The sequence below is a fragment of the Pelobates fuscus genome, chromosome 6, assembly GCF_036172605.1.
Source record: "Pelobates fuscus isolate aPelFus1 chromosome 6, aPelFus1.pri, whole genome shotgun sequence".
Lineage (NCBI taxonomy): Eukaryota > Metazoa > Chordata > Amphibia > Anura > Pelobatidae > Pelobates > Pelobates fuscus.
Window position 1 is genome coordinate 294,571,448 of NC_086322.1, and position 24,164 is coordinate 294,595,611.

The following is a 24,164-nucleotide window of genomic DNA, read 5'->3' on the forward strand; positions in this document are numbered from 1 at the left end:
GATAATGTATAATAAACACAGGTTACTGGCTATGGGGGATAATGTATAATAAACACAGGTTACTGGCTATGGGGGGATAATGTATAATAAACACAGGTTACTGGCTATGGGGGATAATGTATAATAAACACAGGTTACTGGCTATGGGGGATAATGTATAATAAACACAGGTTACTGTCTATGGGGGATAATGTATAATAAACACAAAAAAAAAATGAATGCAGCTTCAGAATTAATCTAAATTGTATGCTGTCTAGGAGGTGGGAGGGTCTGGGAGGGAGGGTCTGCTGCTGATTGGCTGGAATGTGTCTGCTGACTGCGAGGTACAGGGTCAAAGTTTACTCAATGATGATGAATAGGGGGCGGACCGAACATCGCATATGTTCGCCGTCCGTGGCGAATGCGAACACGCTATGTTCGCCAGGAACTATTCGCCGGCGAACCGTTCGGGACATCACTAGTCTCCAGTACTGCGCACAATACTCTAAGTGAGGGCTCACCAGTGTTCTGTACAATGGCATGAGCATTTCCCTCTTTCTACTGCTAATACCTCTCCCTATACAACCAAGCATTCTGCTAGCATTTCCTGCTGCTCTATTACATTGTCTGCCTACCTTTAAGTCATCAGAAAAATTCACCCCTAAATCCCTTTCCTCAGATGTTGAGGTTAGGACTCTATCAAATATTCTGTACTCTGCCCTTGGGTTTTTACGTCCAAGATGCATTATCTTGCACTTATACACTGAATTAAAATAGGAATGGAAAATTCTAGGTAAAATTAGCCAAATCTGGACCATTACTGCAAGTACCTTTTTTCCAGCGAATCTGCAATTTCCTTGCTGATCCCCCCACAATTCCTGATTTGTGAATACAACCCTTTGTGTTTCAATGCAATGCTATTGTATACCGATACTTTTTAAACAAATGAGCGTATGTAACAGACTTAACATTCAAGTTTGCATAACTGCGCCACCAAAAAATGACGCGGTATATGGAAATGGTAAAGACAAAGAATTATCTATGCTCACTGAAAACTTCATGTTTTGAACATCTGCCAATGTATTACAGACATATGGAAGTGTATCTAATGTCTGATGATTTACATTTATTACAAAACAGAATAGGCTGCTGCCCATATGTGCCTATGTGCTCCTTTCTTAGAGTGGTAATTGTGTCTTCAGATTGGGGAAAGAAGGAATATACCATATTTACTTAAATCTAATGCGCCATCGAATCTTCAGCGCACCTCAATTTTTGAAACCTGGAAGCTGAAAAATGTTTTGCTGGCAAATTGTAATGCGCATTTATACAAGAATATACTACAATACAACATTGTGCTACAATGAAAATGTTTATTGCCATATACCATAGTAACATTGAGGGTATTTCAATTTTAGTGTTACATATTGAGTCTATATTCTTTCTTAAGCTTCTCTTTCAGGAACGAAATTTGCGTGTGTGAATTCGCCCGAATGAAATTCGCCGATTTTTGAATTCACCTGTTTCATTTCGCCTGTTTTAAATTGACCTGTTTTAATTCACTGGAATGGAATTAGATGGCAAATTTCGAATTTTATCCCGAATTTAATGCGCCATCGTTTTAAATTTTTGGAAACTTTATTTTCCAGAAAAGGTGCGCATTAGATTTGAGTGACCAAAACTGGTTTTTTTATATTTTAACTTTCTCTGTCATGTCACAGGTGCCGCATTACTGAGACCTTGTAAACCGCGACTCAATTCCATATGGACAATGTGAGTATTAATCTCATGGGAACAGTTATTAGGTTGGGTTTGGCTATTCGTGCCAAAAATGGGGTACACTGATGGAGTTGCAGGCACAGGCAATGTAACGAACCCCCCATTATTGTAATTACGTTGGATGTATTTAAAATGTTATATGATGTAAAGCTAGTTTGAGGTTGGGAGCACTGTATTTTGTAAGATATGTATGTAGTTCTTTCCTGGAAACATGTTTTAGCCTCTGAGTTAGAAACTGTCGGCTAGCCTTGTGTGGTCAGAGTCAGGAAGCTGTCAGTAAAATGAGATATAGAAAGACTAACCCAGACCCACGTCTTTACAAATGCAATTAACACAACACTGCCTGTTATGTCACCTAACAAATAGCAGTGTAATGGACCAGTTATGAATGCATCAAAGTACAAACAGATGTCATCTGGGTAACAGATATACTATAAAATCTAACTCCAGAATTCGGGCTGCTTGGTCGCTAATTTCTTATTGTTATATATGGGTTCGCACATGGAGGGAGGGGATGTATGGAGCAATAGGAGGGTTCTGTAAATCTATAGGAGCGGATAGAGGAGGGGATGTATGGAGCAATAGGAGGGTTCTGTAAATCTATAGGAGCTGATAGAGGGAAGGGATGTATGGAGCAATAGGAGGGTTCTGTAAATCTATAGGAACTGATAGAGGAGGGGATGTACGGAGCAATAGGAGGGTTCTGTAAATCTATAGGAGCTGATAGAGGAGGGGATGTACGGAGCAATAGGAGGGTTCTGTAAATCTATAGGAGCTGATAGAGGGAAGGGATGTATGGAGCAATAGGAGGGTTCTGTAAATCTATAGGAACTGATAGAGGAGGGGATGTACGGAGCAATAGGAGGGTTCTGTAAATCTATAGGAGCTGATAGAGGAGGGGATGTACGGAGCAATAGGAGGGTTCTGTAAATCTATAGGAGCTGATAGAGGAGGGGATGTACGGAGCAATAGGAGGGTTCTGTAAATCTATAGGAACTGATAGAGGAGGGGATGTACGGAGCAATAGGAGGGTTCTGTAAATCTATAGGAGCTGATAGAGGAGGGGGTGTACGGAGCAATAGGAGGGTTCTGTAAATCTATAGGAACTGATAGAGGAGGGGATGTATGGAGCAATAGGAGGGTTCTGTAAATCTATAGGAGCTGATAGAGGGAGAGGATGTATGGAGCAATAGGAGGGTTCTGTAAATCTATAGGAACTGATAGATGGGGATGTATGGAGCAATAGGAGGGTTCTGTAAATCTATAGGAACTGATAGAGGAGGGGATGTACGGAGCAATAGGAGGGTTCTGTAAATCTATAGGAGCTGATAGAGGAGGGGATGTACGGAGCAATAGGACGGTTCTGTAAATCTTTAGGAGCTGATAGAGGGAAGGGATGTATGGAGCAATAGGAGGGTTCTGTAAATCTATAGGAACTGATAGAGATGGGGATGTATGGAGCAATAGGAGGGTTCTGTAAATCTATAGGAGCTGTTAGAGGAGGGGATGTATGGAGCAATAGGAGGGTTCTGTAAATCTATAGGAGCTGATAGAGGAGGGGATGTACGGAGCAATAGGAGGGTTCTGTAAATCTATAGGAGCTGATAGAGGATGGGATGTATGGAGCAATAGGAGGGTTCTGTAAATCTATAGGAACTGATAGAGGAGGGGATGTATGGAGCAATAGGAGGGTTCTGTAAATCTATAGGAGCTGATAGAGGATGGGATGTATGGTGCAATAGGAGGGTTCTGTAAATCTATAGGAGCTGATAGAGGAGGGGAGGTATGGAGCAATAGGAGGTTCTGTAAATCTGTAGGAGCTGATAGAGGAGGGGATGTATGGAGCAATAGGAGGGTTCTGTACATCTATAGGAACTGATAGAGGAGGGGATGTACGGAGCAATAGGAGGGTTCTGTACATCTATAGGAGCTGATAGAGGAGGGGATGTACGAAGCAATAGGAGGGTTCTGTAAATCTATAGGAGCTGATAGAGGAGGGGATGTATGGAGCAATAGGAGGGTTCTGTAAATCTATAGGAACTGATAGAGGAGGGGATATACGGAGCAATAGGAGGGTTCTGTAAATCTATAGGAGCTGATAGAGGAGGGGATGTATGGAGCAATAGGAGGGTTCTGTAAATCTATAGGAACTGATAGAGGGAGGGGATGTATGGAGCAATAGGAGGGTTCTGTAAATCTATAGGAGCTGATAGAGGAGGGGATGTATGGAGCAATAGGAGGGTTCTTTACATCTATAGGAGCTGATAGAGGAGGGGATGTATGGAGCAATAGGAGGGTTCTGTAAATCTATAGGAGCTGATAGAGATGAGGATGTATGGAGCAATAGGAGGGTACGGTAAATCTATAGGAGCTGTTAGAGGAGAGGATGTATGGAGCAATAGGAGGGTTCTGTAAATCTATAGGAGCTGATAGAGGAGGGGATGTATGGAGCAATAGGAGGGTTCTGTAAAGCTATAGGAGCTGATAGAGGAGGGGATGTATGGAGCAATAGGAGGGTTCTGTAAATCTATAGGAGCTGATAGAGGAGGGGATGTATGGAGCAATAGGAGGGTTCTGTACATCTATAGGAGCTGATAGAGGAGGGGATGTATGGAGCAATAGGAGGGTTCTGTAAATATATAGGAGCTGATAGAGAGAGGGGATGTATGGAGCAATAGGAGGGTTCTGTAAATCCATAGGAACTGATAGAGATGGGGATGTATGGAGCAATAGGAGGGTTCTGTAAATCTATTAGAACTGATAGAGGAGGGGATGTATGGAGCAATAGGAGGGTTCTGTAAATCTATAGGAACTGAAAGAGGAGGGGATGTATGGAGCAATAGGAGGGTTCTGTAAATCTATAGGAGCTGCTAGCGGAGGGGATGTACGGAGCAATAGGAGGGTTCTGTAAATCTATAGGAGCTGATAGTGGAGGGGATGTAAGGAGCAATAGGAGGGTTCTGTAAATCTATAGGAGCTGATAGAGGAGGGGATGTACGGAGCAATAGGACGGTTCTGTAAATCTATAGGAACTGATAGAGGGAGGGGATGTATGGAGCAATAGGAGGGTTCTGTAAATCTAAAGGAGCTGATAGAGGGAGGGGATGTATGGAGCAATAGGAGGGTTCTGTAAATCTATAGGAGCTGATAGAGGAGGGGATGTATGGAGCAATAGGAGGGTTCTGTAAATCTATAGGAGCTGATAGAGGATTGGATGTATGGAGCAATAGGAGGGTTCTGTAAATCTATAGGAGCTGATAGAGGTGGGGATGTATGGAGCAATAGGCGGGTTCTGTAAATCTATAGGAGCTGATAGAGGAGAGGATATACGGAGCAATAGGAGGGTTCTGTAAATCTATAGGAGCTGATAGAGGAGGGGATGTATGGAGCAATAGGAGGGTTCTGTAAATCTATAGGAGCTGATAGAGGAGGGGATGTATGGAGCAATAGGAGGGTTCTGTAAATCTATAGGAGCTGATAGAGGATGGGATGTATGGAGCAATAGGAGGGTTCTGTAAATCTATAGGAGCTGATAGAGGATGGGATGTATGGAGCAATAGGAGGGTTCTGTAAATCTATAGGAGCTGATAGAGGAGGGGATGTATGGAGCAATAGGAGGGTTCTGTAAATCTATAGGAGCTGATAGAGGAGGGGATGTACGGAGCAATGGGAGGGTTCTGTAAATCTATAGGAGCTGATAGAGGAGGGGATGTATGGAGCAATAGGAGGGTTCTGTAAATCTATAGGAGCTGATAGAGGAGGGGATGTATGGAGCAATAGGAGGGTTCTGTAAATCTATAGGAGCTGATAGAGGAGGGGGATGTATGGAGCAATAGGAGGGTTCTGTAAATCTATAGGAGCTGATAGAGGAGGGGATGTATGGAGCAATAGGAGGGTTCTGTAAATCTATAGGAGCTGATAGAGGATGGGATGTATGGAGCAATAGGAGGGTTCTGTAAATCTATAGGAGCTGATAGAGGATGGGATGTACGGAGCAATAGGAGGGTTCTGTAAATCTATAGGAGCTGATAGAGGAGGGGATGTACGGAGCAATAGGAGGGTTCTGTAAATCTATAGGAGCTGATAGAGGAGGGGATGTATGGAGCAATAGGAGGGTTCTGTAAATCTATAGGAGCTGATAGAGGAGGGGATGTATGGAGCAATAGGAGGGTTTGGCCATGCATTGCTTCCTGCAGATACTCATTCTGAGAGTTCCTCTTTTCTTTGGCTGATGCTGATCTTGAAGTATAACCCCAGCCCCTCGTCAAACTTGTGAGGTGTGAGTGTAATAGTTTCCTCTTCCTGGTCCTGTTTTCACACAGTTTCTATGCTCGAAGGCATTTGTCCCTTCTATACGATACATGACCTGGATAATGACAGACACATAGATGGACCCAGCTCCCGAGCAGGTAAACAGAACTAACAGAGACTACAGACAGACCGGGAACAGGACACACATTTACTAACTCACTGGCAGTCTCTTTCTATCATCGTCAGTCTCTTTCTGTGTTACTGTCAGTTTCTTTCTGTACCACCATATATTTCTGTCCACTGACTGGCTTAGCATACTGTCTGTCTGTAGTGTTTCTTACTGTCATACAACTCTATCTATTGCTGTTGTATACTGCACTGTTTGTTTCTGTGTCATACTACACCGTCTATGTTATAATATACTGTCTATGTTATAATAAACTGTCTGACTGTCTGTGTTATACTACACTGTCTATATTATAATATACTGTCTATGTTATAATAAACTGTCTATGTTATAATATACTGTCTGACTGTCTGTGTTATACTACACTGTCTGTCTGTTATATTATACTGTCTGTCTATATTATAATATACTGTCTGTTTGTGTTATACTACACTGTCTGATTATGTTATATTATACTGTCTGACTGTTTGTGTTATACTACACTGTCTGTGTTATATTATACTGTCTGTCTATGTTATATTATACTGTTTGTGTTATATTATACTGTCTGTCTATGTTATAATATACTGTCTGATTGTTTGTGTTATACTACACTGTCTGTGTTATATTATACTGTCTGTCTATGTTATATTATACTGTTTGTGTTATACTATACTGTCTGTCTATGTTATAATATACTGTCTGACTGTTTGTGTTATTCTACCCTGTCCTGCCTTTATTATGTAATACTGTTTGAGTTATACTACACTGTCTGATTATGTTATAATATACGGTCTTTGTTATACTATACTGTCTGTCTATGTTATAATATACTGTCTGTTTGTGTTATACTACACTGTCCTGCCTTTATTGTAATATACTGTTTGTGTTATACTATACTGTCTGCATTTGTTATAATATACTATCTATCTCTATATTATGCTATACTAAATATCTGTGCTATCTCATATCATCTTTTCAGTTTCTTTGTTATGCTATACTGTCAGACTATTTTGCAGATTGCCTCTCTGTGTCATCAATTTTGTCTTGTTCTGCATTTTCTATTTTTTTTTTAAGGAAGCTGTGTCTGTGAATTCGTTTTTGTTCTGAGAAATTAAAACCTCAAACTTTATTCTGCCTTCCCAATCAAACTGACACTGTTCCATGTCCTCTGTACCCGAAATACAGCTGGTGTATGACAATCTTTCTGGACGAGGGACGACCACTGAGAGCTACCACGCATGATCCCACCGTGGACACAACCAAGACATGTAAGATCTTCTTTCTCCGATATTTAACTTGTGGTTCAATTTTCCCTCCTGATACGCCACTGTCTGTACGTGTCTTTTTCTCTTAATTATTATGCCTCTAAAACCAAACTAAGGGCCCTCTTTGCCAATACCACTTCCTTTGCTTGCTTCACACTCTTCTAAGTTGTTGTCTAGTTGACCTCTAAAATGACAGTAGAAAACCAAAATTGCGCTCCGCCAATATGTCTGCCTTCTGTCTCCTCTACCATGTTTTTAAATGTGATACCCACGTGCCATTCTACACCTTCTCATCTCATTGTCTCGGTCCTCCGGTCACGTCCTTCATTTCTTATCATTCCAGCATGGGTTGTATAAAATCGAAGAATTCTACAGGTCTGCCAGCGAAGACCTGGGATCCAAATCCTACAACGGAACGCCACCCTGTCTACGTTAGAGACCCCACATCCATTAACTTTACCGTAAGTACAAATAATGAAGGAGAACTCGGGCACTTTTGATTTCACTCATTCGGATTTTGCAAGAATTTTCACTTTTCGAGCAGTAGTTCAACGATTCACTCTAGAAATGGCTTCCCACTTAAAGCAATATTTTGTATCTCTTGTTGTCACTGGTGTTATTTACTTTTTCATTATCAGCTGAGCTTGATTTTATAAATTCAAATTTACCAACATGTAGTTCAATAAAATTTCCCAAATGTGAAGCAATATTTTTTTCAGAGGATTATGTAAAACAGGGATTCAACCACGTCTTTGGACTTCCTTAATTCTTGATGGAGTTCCTTAATTCTCTGCTAGTAATAAGCTTGCAAAGCATTGTGGGAGCTGTCCCAATATCCATTTAGACTGTAGTTCAACATTATTGTTTTTGATGGTATTACCTACAAATCATACTGTCTACAATAGACGTTACAGAGTATTGTATATAAACTATTAGAAGGAATGATGTGCTTATATGAAGCAGACGTAAGATTTCGTGTTATATGGAGGGGTATTTGGAGCCGTTGAATACGTTTTAGGGAGGGTGATATGGTGTAAAAGGAGGAATTACAAGGATTTAAAGGGACACTCCACTACCCAAATACAAAATAAATAAATATTGGTGTTTAACCCCTTAAGACCGCAGCCAAATGTACAAGTTGTGAACGAAACAAAATGTAAACAAAACCTGGCATTTGCGCTATATGTCTGTCCAACCGTAATTCACCTCTTTCATATTAAATGCACCCCCCCTATTATATATCATTTTATTCAGGGGAAACAGGGCTTTCATTTAATATCAAATATTTAGCTATGAAACATAATTTAATATGAAAAAAATTGGAGAAAATAAGATTTTTTTGATTTTTTTAGTTCTACATGACATTTTAACTGTCAATGTCAAAATACTGTTTGCTTTTACTGCAATAAAATACACATATTTGTATTCAGCAAAGTCTCACGTGTAAAACAGTACCCCCTATGTACAGGTGTTATGGTGTTTTGGGAAGTTACAGGGTCAAATATAGCGTGTTACATTTGAAATTAAAATTCGCCAGATTGGTTACGTTGCCTTTGAGACTGTATAGTAGCCCAGGAAATAAATTTACACCCATAATGGCATACCATTTGCAATAGTAGACGACCCAAGGTATTGCAAATGGGGTATGTCCAGTCTTTTTTAGTAGCCATATGGTCACAAACACTGGCCAAAGTTAGCGTTAGTATTTGTTTGTGTGTGAAAAATGCAAAAAACGCCAATTTTGGCCAATGTTTGTGACTAAGTGGCTACTAAAAAAGACTGAACATACCCCATTTGCAATACCTTGGGTTGTCTACTATTGCAAATAGTATGCCATCATAGGGGTAATTTTCATTCTTGGGCTACCATGGGGTCATAAAGGCAACGTAAGCAATCTGGAGAATTTTAATGTGAAAAAAATGAAACACAAGTCTTATATTTGACGCTGTAATTTTTGAAAACACCATAAAACCTGTACATGAGGGGTACTGTTGTACTCGGGAGACTTCGCTGAACACAAATATTTGTGTTTCAAAACAGTAAAAAGTATTGCAGCAATAATATCGTCCGTGTAAATGCTGTTTGTGCGTGAAAAATGCAAAAAACTTCACTTTTACTGGCGATATCATCGTTGTAATACATTTTACTGTTTTGAAACACTAATATTTGTGTTCAGCGAAGTCTCCCGAGTAAAACAGTACCCCCCATGTACAGGTTTTATGGTGTCTTGGAAAGTTATAGGGTTAAATATAGTGCTAACAAATTAAATTCCCTATACTTTCGGCATGGGTTGTCAGGCAGGTCCCGCTAATTGTAATTAATTAGGATACCTAATTATGTAAGATTATTACATAAATATATGTGTAGAATTAATATATGTATATATATATATAATTTTTTTTAAATATTTGTATTTATATATGGGTATATATATAGGGATATATACGTATATATTTATGTATATAGATATATATATTATTTCGTTCTACATGTATTTTGATATAAATATATATATATATATATTAATATCACAATACAGTTAGAACGAAATAAAACACATCTATATATTTTTTAATATTTTATTTTTAATTATTTTTTTCATTTTATTTTTTTACGTATTTACATATTTTTTTTATATTATATATAAATATATATATAAAACAATAGTTATATATATATTTAATCAGTATCAGTCTACATGTAATTTGATATTAATATATATATATAATTATATATATATATATTAATATTAAAATACACCTAGACAGTGTATGTGTGTGTGTATATGTGTATATATATACTTAGATCATATATATATATAATATATATATGATCTAAGTATATATTTATTTTTTTACACTTATTTTAATTTCTTTTAATTTGATTTCCAGCCAGCAGGGGGACTAACTGTCATTACAGTTGGTCCCCCTGCTGGCATTGCTGCAGCCAGCTATCCCGGCCATGTGATTGTGAGGTCCTCGCAAGGACCTCACTCTCACATGGCCCAGGGGGGGCTGAAGAGGACGGAGGTGCCGAGGGGGCTCCCTGGGAGTCCCCCCAACCGCGATCGCCGGCGTGGGATCGCCGGCGACCGGGTAAGTGGAAAAAAAAAACGGAGGGCGTACATTTACGTCCTGCGGCGTTTAGAGCCGCTTTAAAAAGGACGTAAATGTACGCCCTCCGGACTTAAAGGGTTAAGAGATATACCCCAAATTAAAACTTGCATGCATTTAATGATGCATTTTTTTTCATTGGAGTTATATCTAAAAACAGCGTGCAAAAGCTTCAGTTCTATTTTCTACTGCCTTTGCAAACCCTCCCCTTCTAACCCCGCCCAGACTTTCTGTGGCTGCCCAATCACAGACTTTCCAATGTAGCTCAATGAGAAATCTTTGCAAGGCAGGAGATGTGGGCAATTGCTGCCCTTTTGACTTTAGCTCTATGAGCTAACCGAAGCAGGAGGTAGGAGGACCGGTTGTCTGCCTGACAACCAGGGGGGTGTAACAAGGTTAATTTAGAAAAGTACCAATTTCTATTGAAATCTGCACTTTTTGCAGAACGAAAAAGCTTTTCAGCGAGAAGTGGTCTGGAGTGTCCCTTTAAAACAGGTTTAAAACAGGTTTGAAGTATCGAATTTGCCTTGACATTCAAAAAATTGTCAGGAATGTAAAGATTTTAGATTTAGGGACAATATAGTCACATGGAAAACAAATTCTTTCACTTTGAATTCAGTCTGATTTCTTGACAATTCTTACTTTATTGAATAGCCTGGATACATGTCATTGTAAAGAGTCAATTTGCTATCATTCATTACTTTTATTTTAATAGCTGAAATTTTTTGAGAGTTGGGTATAAATTGGGTTTAAAGTACAGATGGTTACATATTTTACAAGTTAAATAGTCTTTGCTAAAATTATTTTTTCAGAATAAACCAGAGATTCCAACTTCGAACATCAATACAGGTAATTCCAGAGAAAGCGATTATATACTTTGTGTCTTTACCGTTTCTGTATTGTGTTTATCGGAAACCCCAAAATATCTAAAAATCAGCCCCAGGAGTGTGTTTCGCAGTATGTGACATATAGGGCTAGCACACATTAGCCACTGAAGAATTGTTTTTAAGTTCCTTTAGTTTCAATCGATTAGGGATCATGGGCGATGATTTAGCCTCGGTTTTGTCATTCGGATTTCAAATCTTTACAGTTCAAAGTTTGGTGAATAATTCTTTGAGGGGCAGGGCTGGCGGAAGCAGGCCAAAAAAGGGGCATGCCATCCTGGCATGTGTGCATACGTGACCGGCACCTGTACTGACGAACCCTTTTAACGTTACCCATCCGCACAGTGTTTCTGAAGCCTTCTTGTTTGAGCTCACATAAGGCAGTGCAAGCCTGCTTAACCCCTTAAGGACACATGACATGTGTGACACGTCATGATTCCCTTTTATTCCAGAAGTTTGGTCCTTAAGGGGTTAAAAATAAGCTCATACCATGTTTTAAGGGGATTTTATCTTTCTGGTGGCCACAGGAGCTGGAAGCAAAGGAACAAACTTGTTTTGCCATTACAGGGATCTACAATTGGGACTGTCCTGTTGAATCCAGGACATTTGGGTGATATGTTGGTGCTCTTTAACCCCTTAAGGACACATGACATGTGTGACATGTCATGATTCCCTTTTATTCCAGAAGTTTGGTCCTTAAGGGGTTAAACATTCAGAAGCAACAGAATAGAGTAACAAAGCGTTTTTTGTTGAATTCAGAACCCCATGATGCTTTTGCCAGCTTTTCATTCAAATCTGCCCTTGTTTGAGTGACAAGGAAGAAATCACGTGTATATTATTCCTCTTTTCTGTTTTCATAGAAACATTTACTACTTATTAACTTTCAATGTCCAGCGATCATATGATCGAAACATTTTAGGAATGTGTTCCTACTGCCCGCCTCCCCCCCTCCCTCCCAATACACACAAACACATTTTTGCTGTAGTATTTCCTGAATCCTGGGCAGTAAATCAGGTTTATAAAGTCCTTTTTCTTAACTGCGGTCTAAGAAATGGTTTCATATCACATTTTACCTTTGAAAAACTTACGAGGAATAGAAATATTATTTATTTCATTAGCCTTAAACACATCCTGAGCATTCTTCAATTCCTTTACTGTGTTAGCCTTATACACATCCCGAGCATTCTTCAATTCCTTTACTGTATTATCCTTATACACATCCTGAGCATTCTTCAATTCCTTTACTGTGCTAGCCATATACACATCCTGAGCATTCTTCAATTCCTTTACTGTGTTAGCCTTATACACATCCTGAGCATTCTTCAATTCCTTTACTGTGCTAGCCATATACACATCCTGAGCATTCTTCAATTCCTTTACTGTTAACCTTATACACATCCTGAGCATTCTTCAATTCCTTTACTGTGTTAGCCTTATACACATCCTGGGCATTCTTCAATTCCTTTACTGTTAACCTTATACACATCCTGAGCATTCTTCAATTCCTTTACTGTGTTAGCCTTATACACATCCCGATCATTCTTCAATTCCTTTTCTGTTTTAGCCTTATACACATCCTGAGCATTCTTCAATCCCTTTACTGTGTTAGCCTTATACACATCCCAAGCATTCTTCAATTCCTTTACTGTGTTAGCCTTATAGACATCCCGAGCATTCTTCAATTCCTTTACTGTGTTAGCCTTATACACATCCTGAGCATTCTTCAATTCCTTTACTGTGTTAGCCTTATACACATCCCGAGCATTCTTCAATTCCTTTACTGTGTTAGCCGTACACACATCCCGAGCATTCTTCAATTCCTTTACTGTGTTAGCCGTACACACATCCCGAGCATTCTTTAATTCCTTTACTGCGTTATCCTTATACACATCCCGAGCATTCTTCAATTCCTTTACTGTGTTAGCCTTATACACATCCCAAGCATTCTTCAATTCCTTTACTGTGTTAGCCTTATACACATCCCAAGCATTCTTCAATTCCTTTACTGTGTTAGCCTTATACACATCCCGAGCATTCTTCAATTCCTTTACTGTGTTATCCTTATACACATCCCGAGCATTCTTCAATTCCTTTACTTTGTTAGCCTTATACACATCCAGAGCATTCTTCAATTCCTTTACTGTGTTAGCGTTATACACATCCTGAGCATTCTTCAATTCCTTTACTGTGTTAGCCTTATACACATCCTGAGCATTCTTCAATTCCTTTACTGTGTTAGCGTTATACACATCCTGAGCATTCTTCAATTCCTTTACTGTGTTAGCCTTATACACATCCTGAGCATTCTTCAATTCCTTTACTGTGTTAGCCTTATACACATCCTGAGCATTCTTCAATTCCTTTACTGTGTTATCCTTATACACATCCTGAGCATTCTTCAATTCCTTTACTGTGTTATCCTTATACACATCCTGAGCATTCTTCAATTCCTTTACTGTGTTATCCTTATACACATCCTGAACATTCTTCAATTCCTTTACTGTATTAGCCTTATACACATCCTGAGCATTCTTCAATTCCTTTACTGTATTAGCCTTTACTATTCATAGTTAAAACTTATTCAGGTATCTACTACATTTTCTTTAAAGTAGCATTTTTTCACTATCTTCCATCCCCCAAGTCATGCCCTGTTGTTTATAGTACTTCCCGTAAAATTTTTTTTTTAAAAAAAAAATACTTCCTTATTTAAAAAAAGCAGAGAAAGCGACGTAATATATATAGCTGCTAAAAGGAAGGATACGGGTGACTTGATAAACGGAGGGAAGGACACGGAGAGAATAGCATAAACAGGGTTATTTGCAATAGTCAATTTGACATTTAAGGTTAAAATAGCCAAACTAGAACAATTCTCTAAGTCTGCTATGCTTCCGGTCTGACTACTTTGGCCTTAAATGTGCAATCCATAGACAGAGAGGGGGCAGTAATGAATGAGATGTGAATGGCTAGGTTGAATAATCAATGCCCGGAAAACCTCACTGAAAATAATTCAGATATTATGGGAGACAAGGAAGTGTTTTATTTTTTTATTCTTCACTGATTATGGGAGTGCTAGCTAGTTCTGCTTTTTATAGGCCCAGTATTGCCTTAAAGGAACCTTTTAGTGTTAGGAATACATCTTTGGATTCCTAACACTAATGTGTATCTCTGCCCCTGCGTGCCCCTCTCAGCGTTGTAAAGGTGCTGGCTCTCGGTTTGCCTCCCCCGACGTCATCCAACGGGGAGACCTAATGTGCATTGGCTTGCAAGCACCATGCGCGTATTGGGCCTCACCCATACTAATGCAGTGCCTCAGTGCTTTGCTACGGTGTTTTCTCTGATGCTGGACGTCCTCATGAAGAGCGTGAGAACGTCCAGGGTTGTTTCACAGAGTCAAACTCTGTGAATCTCCAGGAATCGCCTCTAGTGGCTGCCTGGTAGTCAGCCACTACAGGCAGTCTTAGTACTGCAATCAGTGTTTTACATTGCAGGACCAAGGGGGACAGGGACAGGGACAGTGCACACAGACCATTTCAATGAGATGAAATGGTCTGGGTGCTTATAGTGTCTCTTTAATTTTTCATTTAACCCCTTAAGGACACATGACATGTGTGACATGTCATGATTCCCTTTTATTCCAGAAATTTGGTCCTTAAGGGGTTAAATAGGACTTTTAGAAATACATACGTTAAAATAACATTTTACAGGGAATTGTTACTTCCCAGTATTTTTATTATTACGGTATGTTTACTTATCCCCTATATTGATCATATATGTGTTTTTGAGGTATGAAAAATGTAAGTAATTGTAGAAATCCACAGCGATTAATTCTGGGGGCGCCACCATCTTAGCTCGCCATCTGTCATTGTTATACTCCATGGGACGTATTCCATTTCATAATGTCTGTATTATGCTCCAGGATGTCCCTATAGAAGACATCAGGGTCCAGTAACGGAGAGGAGATTCTCTAGAAAGTCTTTAATTAACGTTAATGACAGTGTGGTAGATTTGGTTTGATTTAGAAGGGACTCTGTATTTTCACAGGAGAAGATGTTGTGGTGCTGGTGGCTTTGTACGATTATGAAGGTGTTCACCCGGGAGACCTGTCTTTTAATAAAGGAGATGAATTCCACCTGATAGAGGAGTAAGTAACCCATTTATCCCCTTCAAATTATTTGCTATATGCTCACCAAAAAAAACCCAGCATTTTGCTTTACAGATACAGAACGCATTCTGCATATTCTGTATCCTCTAGGTTTTGCTATTAAATATTTATTAACTTTTAAATAAGGTCAGGAAGGGGATATAGACAGAAACAAATGGGAAATTAGGGGGTAAAATGAGGGTAGATTGCAAAACAAATAATCTGAAGCCAATCATCAGCAGCTCTATACAAGAGGCTGTAAACATGTCCATAGAACATACTTAGAACAGTATTGTATGTCAGGATAGTGAAAAAAATAATTAAAAAAAATATATATATAAAACAAAGGAAAATAGTCATGCAGGCATGGGAGGTAAAAATGAATGCACATTTAGAGAGGTAAAAAAAATCCCCAAATTAGCACACTCTTCATGTTCAGTGATCCCTGTTTAAAAACTCTCCTTTTATGGAATTCCCCTCATTCTTAGGCATTTTTGTCATTTTTCTCATTGTTTTTCTGATTTTAAATTTTTTTTAAACAAAATGGAATATTTTTTTTTTTTTTTTTTTTTTTTTTTATCTTTTCCTTTTTGTTTGGTTCGGTATGCACCTGCCTAGCCTATGGCAGAGTTTTAAAAAACAAAATAAAATAATAATAATAATAAAAAAATAGTAATAAAAATATAAAATAAAAGAATAATAAAAACAATAATAAAATTATAGCATAATAAAAAAACGAAATATAATAACAATAAAAAGGTATGAAAGTATCCTAAACATATAACTATATAAATATATCACAATTAAAATATTACTCTGCAGCCAAAATGGAATATATATTTTAATGCACATAAATAATTGTGGATAAAAATGCATTTACTAGATTTTGCAATTGCACATTAATCATCACAGCCACAGCTCATGGTCTGGGTTTTGGCCTTGAGGCGCAGAGATCCTGATCAAGATGCTGGTTAATTTTAACGGAAATCTTTAGATATCCGTCACAATTAAAACTCAATTCAATCATCGTCTTTGGCACATACTTTACCCTCAAAGTATCAGAACAGGAGTGATGATGATCTAGGGTGTAAGCAAGATTAACACACTGTGCTTGCAGGTCCGCCATCGTAACTGTCACATTCTTGTGGACTATCTCTTGTTATGGGTCCAGTTAATTTGGATTTCAGTAGTCTGCCGTCAACCTATAGGATGTTGTTTTAAATGTATAAAAACAGATTTCTCACTTTTCTTTCTCTGATATTTTAAATTCTTGGTTTTTCTTCTTTTAGGTCCGGAGAGTGGTGGAAAGCACGCTTGACGAGGACTGGAGAAGAAGGTTCTATCCCAAGTAATTATGTTGGACGAGTGGATTCTCTTGAGTCTGAAGAGTAAGTGTCAATTCACATAACCTGTCCCGCTTTGCCTCTGTTTCTGGTCATCCTCATTTTGTCAGGAAGAAGGATGTCATGGACCTCCAAACAATGTATGTTAGCTGTAAGAAAGAATGTTGCAAAATCCTACAGAAGACGTCTGTCTTGATATCTAGTCTTTTTTTTTTTGGTGACACTTCCCAAAGGTTCCAGCCACTTCTCTTTCAATCACAAGGCGTAATGTGCCGATCCTTATTAGATAAATAATGCCAAATCTAATTTTTTATTCTTTCTCCTACAGTTGGTACTTTAAAGGTGTGGGTCGGAAAGAAGCAGAGAGACAGCTACTGTCCCCTGAAAATAGAAGTGGAGCCTTCATGATCCGAGACAGTGAAACGATGAAAGGTAAATCCTGCCTCGGTGCAAAGCATGAAATCCAGGGATTCACCAGGGTTTGAGGTTCACATCTCGCAAATAATGGAAATTCGGATTTTGAGCAATTCATGACTCTTGAGTGAATGCTGGATAACATCACTCAAGAGCTCAGTTTCACCTCTGGAAAGTCCTTTCTAACAAAACGGATCCATCATAGTAAAAGCCCCAAATACTTTGTACTTTGTTCTTTCAAACCACAAATATGAAAAGAAGAACTCACTATACAACATGAAACACACAACAGCATAAAAAAATCCTATGTTGAATATTACTGGCTAAAGAATTTTACTGATAACATGTTGAAGGGTTATTCCAAGCAACATGAACACTTCAGTGATCTGAAGTGATTATGGTGCCTGCAGTCTGTATGTATGGATATCTTGTATAGGTAAAGGCTCTTGCCCATGTTACACTAGAAAGGAATGGTTTTCTGTTTATATTAATCTGGGGAGTTAGTTACTTGAAGAGTTTATTTGATGAAATGTAAATTGTCGCTAATGAAAATCCAAATTGCAAAATTTAGACTAAAACAGCTGATTTGGAAACATTATCCTACTCAGCTACAGGGTGGATTAAAACAGTAGGGTTTGAGGAGTCAGTGACTTTTTTTTTATTAATGAACGAATTTCAAGAATATTGCATACAATGAATGCTTAAAGGGATTCTCCAGTGCCAGGAAAAAAACGTTTTCCTGGCACTGCAGGTCCCTCTCCCTCCCACCCCCCATCCCAAGTTGCTGAAGGGGTTAAAACCCCTGCCGACGTCAGGCGTCGGGGGAGACCTATTGCGCATGTGCATTAGACCTCCCCTTAGGAAAGCATTGAATAATGCCTTCAATGCTTTCCTATGGGGATTTCGGCGATGCTGGAGGTCCTCACATAGCGTGAGGACATCCAGCATCGTATAACACACTTAACGTGTTCTATGAACACGGAAGTGTCCTCTAGTAGACAGCCACTAGAGGAGGAGTTAACCCTGCAAGGTAATTATTGCAGTTTATGAAAACTGCAATAATTACACATGCAGGGTTAAGGGTAGTGGGAGTTGGCACCCAGACCACTCCAATGGGCAGAAGTGGTCTGGGTGCCTGGAGTGTCCCTTTAACATATGGAGATTTGTTTGACAAAATATGGAAGATGACCTCTTTTAAATGAGCAGCATTTGCCGCCTCGCACATTCGGGCTCTTTCGATTGCATTGTTCATAACATTAGCTAATCCTTGAGGCTTTAGTGCTCAAAAGGCGGTGCATTTGGTAGGGTGCAATTGGCACCGATTCATTTTTCTGTGGATTTTCTGTACTGAACGTCAGTTTTGCTTGTTGACGAATCCATTAACAAAAAAATGAGCTTTATCAGACATGATGAGTTGAGGAATAAATTCATTGTTTTCTATGGCTCATTCATTGTGAAATTACTTATGATGAATCTTCCAGGACTCAGTTATAATATGTACCTGCAACAAAACCATTGAACTACTAACAAATAAGTTACTTACAATCATGGCCTCAATTTTGCAATTCTTCTTTTTTTTTGTAATTCACTTTTTTTTTATTGAGCTAAATGACTGTATTAAGAATAATATATAAGAGATGAAAGCAGGCATAAGACATTTCACAGCGTCATATAAAACCGCTTACGTTGTGTTGTTTCTGCAGAAAATTCTGAAATATAACAATACCTATAACAATAATGAGCTACAACGCTACACTAGTCGATTTTGCAATTCTGATTTTAATTCAACACAGTTTGGAGTTTAGTGAACATGTGTATTTTTTTTTTTATCTTCTCCTCAACTTTTTCGTTTCCTTCCAGGATGCTATTCCCTCTCTGTTAGAGAAAGTAATGTAGTGAAACATTATAAAATTCGAACTTTGGATGACGGTGGGTTCTACATCACCACTCGCATCACGTTTCGCTCCCTTCAAGAGCTGGTCAACCACTATAAGAGTAAGCTCCTTTGGGACCATGTGCATGTCTGCAAATTAAATGAATATGTGGGTGGGCAGTACGTATCTGTAAACTCAATTGTCTCATTTCTAAATCAAGGGCAGATGGACGGACTGTGCCACTGTCTCACAGTGCCTTGTCAGACCGCGAGGCCTGAGAAACCGTGGCAAAAAGATGCTTGGGAGATCCCACGTGAATCGCTATCCTTGGAAAAGAAGCTCGGAGCCGGACAGTTTGGAGATGTTTGGCTGGGTAATTAAACTCACCCTCTATTCTAATTCCTATTTGGTGCCCTCTTCTTTAACCTGATTCTCTCAGCCATAGAAAACTCTAGGCATTGTCCCTCTCCTGTCCATTGTTGGTCATTACCTCTCCCACTGCTGATTCTGTAAAGACTTTATTTTTTTTTAAAGGAGGACCAAGAAACCGTGTAAAAAAAACAATTGTTGGAATTACCTACAAACATAAAAAAATGAACAAATAGTGTTAGCTCCTGGGCCTATTCACCTGCATTCCAGGTTCTGTTGGTGGAACAGGTGATAGATGGCCCAATTCATAATTAAACTCTTGTCTGGCTCGCCAATATATGGTCAGTTTTGGTCTTTGAAGGAAATGTAGAGTTAAAAGCTAAGCATCACACGACAAGGTCACACGGAACACAGGGATTAGATCAAAGGATCAAATAAGGACATACGATCAGGCCATAGACAGTTGGCAAGGATAAGAGGCTGGGACTCCTTTATCAAACTGTAACGTGATCAAGGAGAAAACAGGACTGAATAACATGATTAGGCAAGACATAAGTGTTGGCACAGCAGGACACGAAATGACTAAGACAAAGCAGGACACAATGACAAAGCCCTGTGTGCAAGGAGGGGCTGGGTAATGTAATTACTGCGTAGGGTGCAGCTGTTGACAATACCCATTAGTCTGGCTGAAAAGACTGTCAACACCTGCGCCCTCTAGTGGTTTCCATGCAGAATACACCCAAAAAGAGAAAAAACAGAGGAGGAATATACTGTAAATATGTAAACATTTAGGCAAAAGGGGAACTAAATAGACCAGACGTGTTAGGCACATTAGTTCAATCAGCATATTATGCACATTAAACTTCCCGTTATAGTTATGCTATCAGTTCCTTTTCTGTGTAATACACTGTGCAGACTGTCTCAGTATCTTTTTTTTTTCCCAAACCAGTTTTATTCTCATTATCCTTCCAAATATTTCCCCCAGCCACGTATGACGGCCACACTCAGGTTGCCGTGAAGACCATGAAGCCTGGCACTATGTCTGCTGGGGCTTTTCTCGAGGAGGCCAACCTGATGAAGACATTGCTGCACGATCGCCTGGTTCGCCTGCATGCGGTGGTAACCCACAGAGAGCCAATATATATCATTACTGAGTACATGCAGAAAGGCAGCCTGTTGGATTTCCTAAAGAGCGATGAAGGAAACCAACAGCCCCTGCACCAGCTCATCGATTTCTCTGCTCAGGTGAGATCCGTCATTAAGCCACGAGAATGTTCAAATTTTTGCTTCATCCTAATCACAAATGCAATATAATCCCTGAGTGTCAAGGCCGGACATGAAGGGGTCCATCGGGTGGCCCATGCTGTTAGGGCCAACCGATGGATATGGATTTTCAGAGGGCCTGGTCAGCGCTGGGCGCTTTAACAGTGTGGTGATGATGTCAGACAGAGCTGGGAGGTGACTGCCCCGGTTACTCCTCCCAGCTATCAGAGAGCCACGCGGGAGGAAGGAGGAGGGAGTCAGAGTGGGAACTCTGACTCCCATAAGACTGAGCCACCTCTGGACCCCAGGGAAAGTCACCCTCCTGCAAAAGGTAGGAAACAGGAGGTGACAAACATTTTGTGTCTCTCTGTATGTATGTGTCTGTATCTTACAGACACATACATACAGAGACACACACACATACAGACACACACATACATACACACATACAGACAGAGACGCACACATACATACAGACTGTATGTATGTGTGTGTGTGTGTGTCTCTGTATGTATGTGTCTGTACGGATCAGTTTCGCACCGGGGCCCCATGGATTGTGTGTACGCCACTGGTCAATTCTATACATATTTTACATCTGCTGTCAGTGTGCACAGCGTGCTAGCAACAGACATAATAATCTTCTCCCTTGCAGGCAGAGCGCCTGCGAGGGGAAGCTCACTCTCACCTCCATACCTCCCACGCTCCATTGAGAAAAAATGTAAATCTTTGTCATCCCACTCCCTCCTCGCCTCACGTACACATGGAGGGGGCAGCGCGATCTGGCGCTGGATGGGAGACTGAACGGTTTACCCCCTAAAGGTAAGCTAGTGCCAGGGACCTCCTGGCACCATAACAATTCATTTCAGTTAAATTGTTATGGTGTATGGAGTGTTCCTTTAATTGCTGTCTGTAGAATACTCAGGGAACAGTCGTTCACACTGCAGCGAGGACAATTGACCAAAATGAATGTTGCACCATATTAAAAGATCATTATTTATGAATTTTTATGCAGCCTAACTAATTTTCCCATGATCCTCATATGCAATAAAATTATGCCACATTGAATCTTCAAATCTCTGTGTGACCACTGCTGTTGTTGGTTAGGCTGGACGCACACTTTGCTTTCGTTGTTTAGGGTGCACTTAACGTTACATTCTAATTGGCTTTTTTTCTGTATTCAACAGATTGCTGAAGGAATGTGGTACTTGGAGAAAAAAAATTATATTCATCGTGACTTACGAGCTGCAAATTGTCTTGTGTCTGAGTCCTTGGCATGCAAGATTGCAGATTTTGGTTTAGCAAGAGTAATCGAGGACAGCGAGTATACTGCCAGGGAGGGTGAGTATAAGGTTTGGTTGGGGTACCAGCATGGCTGCAGCTACTCTTCCAGCTAGTCATATCAATGTTTCCAATTCTAGAGCGTTCACTGTGTGACCAACCATTATTCTACACTGCTGAAATGGGATGATGAGAATTGTAGTGCAGCAGAAGCAGTAGGCAGAAGCAGTATCCCCACATGCCAAAATAGCCACGGTGAAAAATTCTCCAAGTCAGTTATGTTTGGCTATTTTGGACTGAAATTTTAAAGTGGCTTTTAATTCCTGACAATTCAAATTTTAGTGAATTTCCCTGTACAACATTTTTTATTTGTAACCTTTTTTTTTTTACTCGTTATGCCCGATCAGTTTCTAAGAGACTAAAGTGGGCCATATGTTTAACAAACATCAATTTTGCAAGGTCAGCTCGCACAGGCCTCAACAATGAGAAATGTGGTACATGCGCACAACACCGAGCCAGGAGGTATGATATATCTCTGTTTATTAGGTGCCAAGTTCCCGATTAAATGGACATCTCCAGAAGCTGCCAATTATGGCTCGTTTACCATAAAGTCAGACGTTTGGTCTTTTGGGATCCTTATGATGGAAATCATCACTTACGGGCGGACTCCTTATCCAGGTGAGACACAACAATGGCGGACACAGGTTCAAGATATATTCAAATTCTAAAGAAATGGCAGACGTTGCATTCTAAACTAAAAATTAAGTTATATATCTAATGAATGTTCCACACTGTAAATTGCTTATTTTTTTCCTTATCCTCATCAAATAAACAATGTTTGTGGAGTTTATTTTTAAGCTTATATTTTTGCTAAACTTTTTGTGGGTTAAATGTAATACCGTTTCCAGAAACAGGAAGTAAATTTATCACATTTAGTGCATGTGGCAATTTGCGTTACTAAAGCCTCTGTAGTTTGCTCTGGTAAGACGAACCACTTCCTCATGCTTCTGAAACTGGTAGCACACATCAATTTCCCATAACGCGGAGTAATAACGAATGCAAACTAGCTCAAGACACTCGTAATACTAAGATTACGTAAAAAGACCATCCTTAACAATATGAGGGGCAGCATTTTAGAAGATGACTATATTTCGATGTTTCTGCAGGGAGTCTTTTTGGGCAGGTCTTCTTGGATTGGGGCAATTGTGGACTTCCTCCACCAAACAATATATTTTTGTAGAGTACTAATGTGTTTAATCAATCATTTCTCTACTTATTCAGGTATGTCCAATCTGGAGGTAATCACAGCTCTGGAGCGTGGATATCGGATGCCGTGTCCTCAGAATTGCCCAAAGGAGTTCTACAATGTAATGTTGCAGTGTTGGCAGCAAATCCCAGAGCAAAGACCAACATTTGAATATTTGCAGGGCGTCCTTGAAGATTTTTTCACAGCCACTGAGAGCCAGTACCAACCCCAACCCTGAGCCTAAAATCACCATCCCATATGGACAACGTAAACGCCAATCCTGCTATTTCCATCTGCTGTGACACTTTGAGATTCTAATAGAAACTTGTTGGTCTTGCGATGACCTCTCTTCTGGTAGTTCTCCATGCCAAATCAGCTCCGTTAACCCAACATCTCCTTTATTCTGCCTGAGTCTTTGTAACAGAAATCTGCACCTACGGGACGCTTTCAGCATCAACACAATCTGTGATTTCCTGACACAGGGAATGATGTGCATTCACACCATGTTTTTCCTAACTCCAATCACTTCCAAAGCAAATGGACAAAATCATGGCTGTGGATACTTAAAGCTTATATCATGCAAGCAGGAAAGAGACAGCGCAAAACGTGTGATCTCCACTGGACTCAGAACCATTCTCTCTACCCGCTAATCCTCCCAAAAATTGTGAAAAAATGTGACACAAAATACCCATCAGGTTCTTCCATAAATGCACTAATTATATGTGTCTGTCATGCCTAGAAAACCAGTAGTAGCTATAGCTTTAAGAGATCTTTTCCATTGGTTTCTATTAGGACT

At 39.6% G+C, this 24,164-nt stretch overlaps 1 protein-coding gene across 2 annotated transcripts; it reads left to right on the forward strand.

The window, feature by feature from the left end:
- Positions 1-1,700: 1,700 nt before the first annotated feature.
- On the forward strand, positions 1,701-24,050 carry LOC134615108 (tyrosine-protein kinase HCK-like). Of its 2 annotated transcripts, XM_063459522.1 has the most exons (14): positions 1,701-1,752; positions 6,081-6,167; positions 7,364-7,446; positions 7,787-7,904; positions 11,369-11,405; positions 15,482-15,581; positions 16,871-16,969; positions 17,253-17,356; positions 19,199-19,333; positions 19,433-19,585; positions 20,567-20,826; positions 22,029-22,182; positions 22,669-22,800; positions 23,404-24,050. In XM_063459522.1, the coding sequence occupies exons 4-14, from the start codon at positions 7,788-7,790 to the stop codon at positions 23,604-23,606; spliced, it is 1,494 nt and encodes a 497-aa protein (XP_063315592.1). In that variant the 5' UTR covers positions 1,701-1,752; positions 6,081-6,167; positions 7,364-7,446; position 7,787; the 3' UTR covers positions 23,607-24,050. The 2 variants fall into 2 exon arrangements, with proteins under 2 accessions (XP_063315592.1, XP_063315591.1); XM_063459521.1 differs by lacking the exon at positions 1,701-1,752 and having other exon boundaries at positions 5,967-6,167.
- The last annotated feature ends 114 nt before the right edge of the window (positions 24,051-24,164 follow it).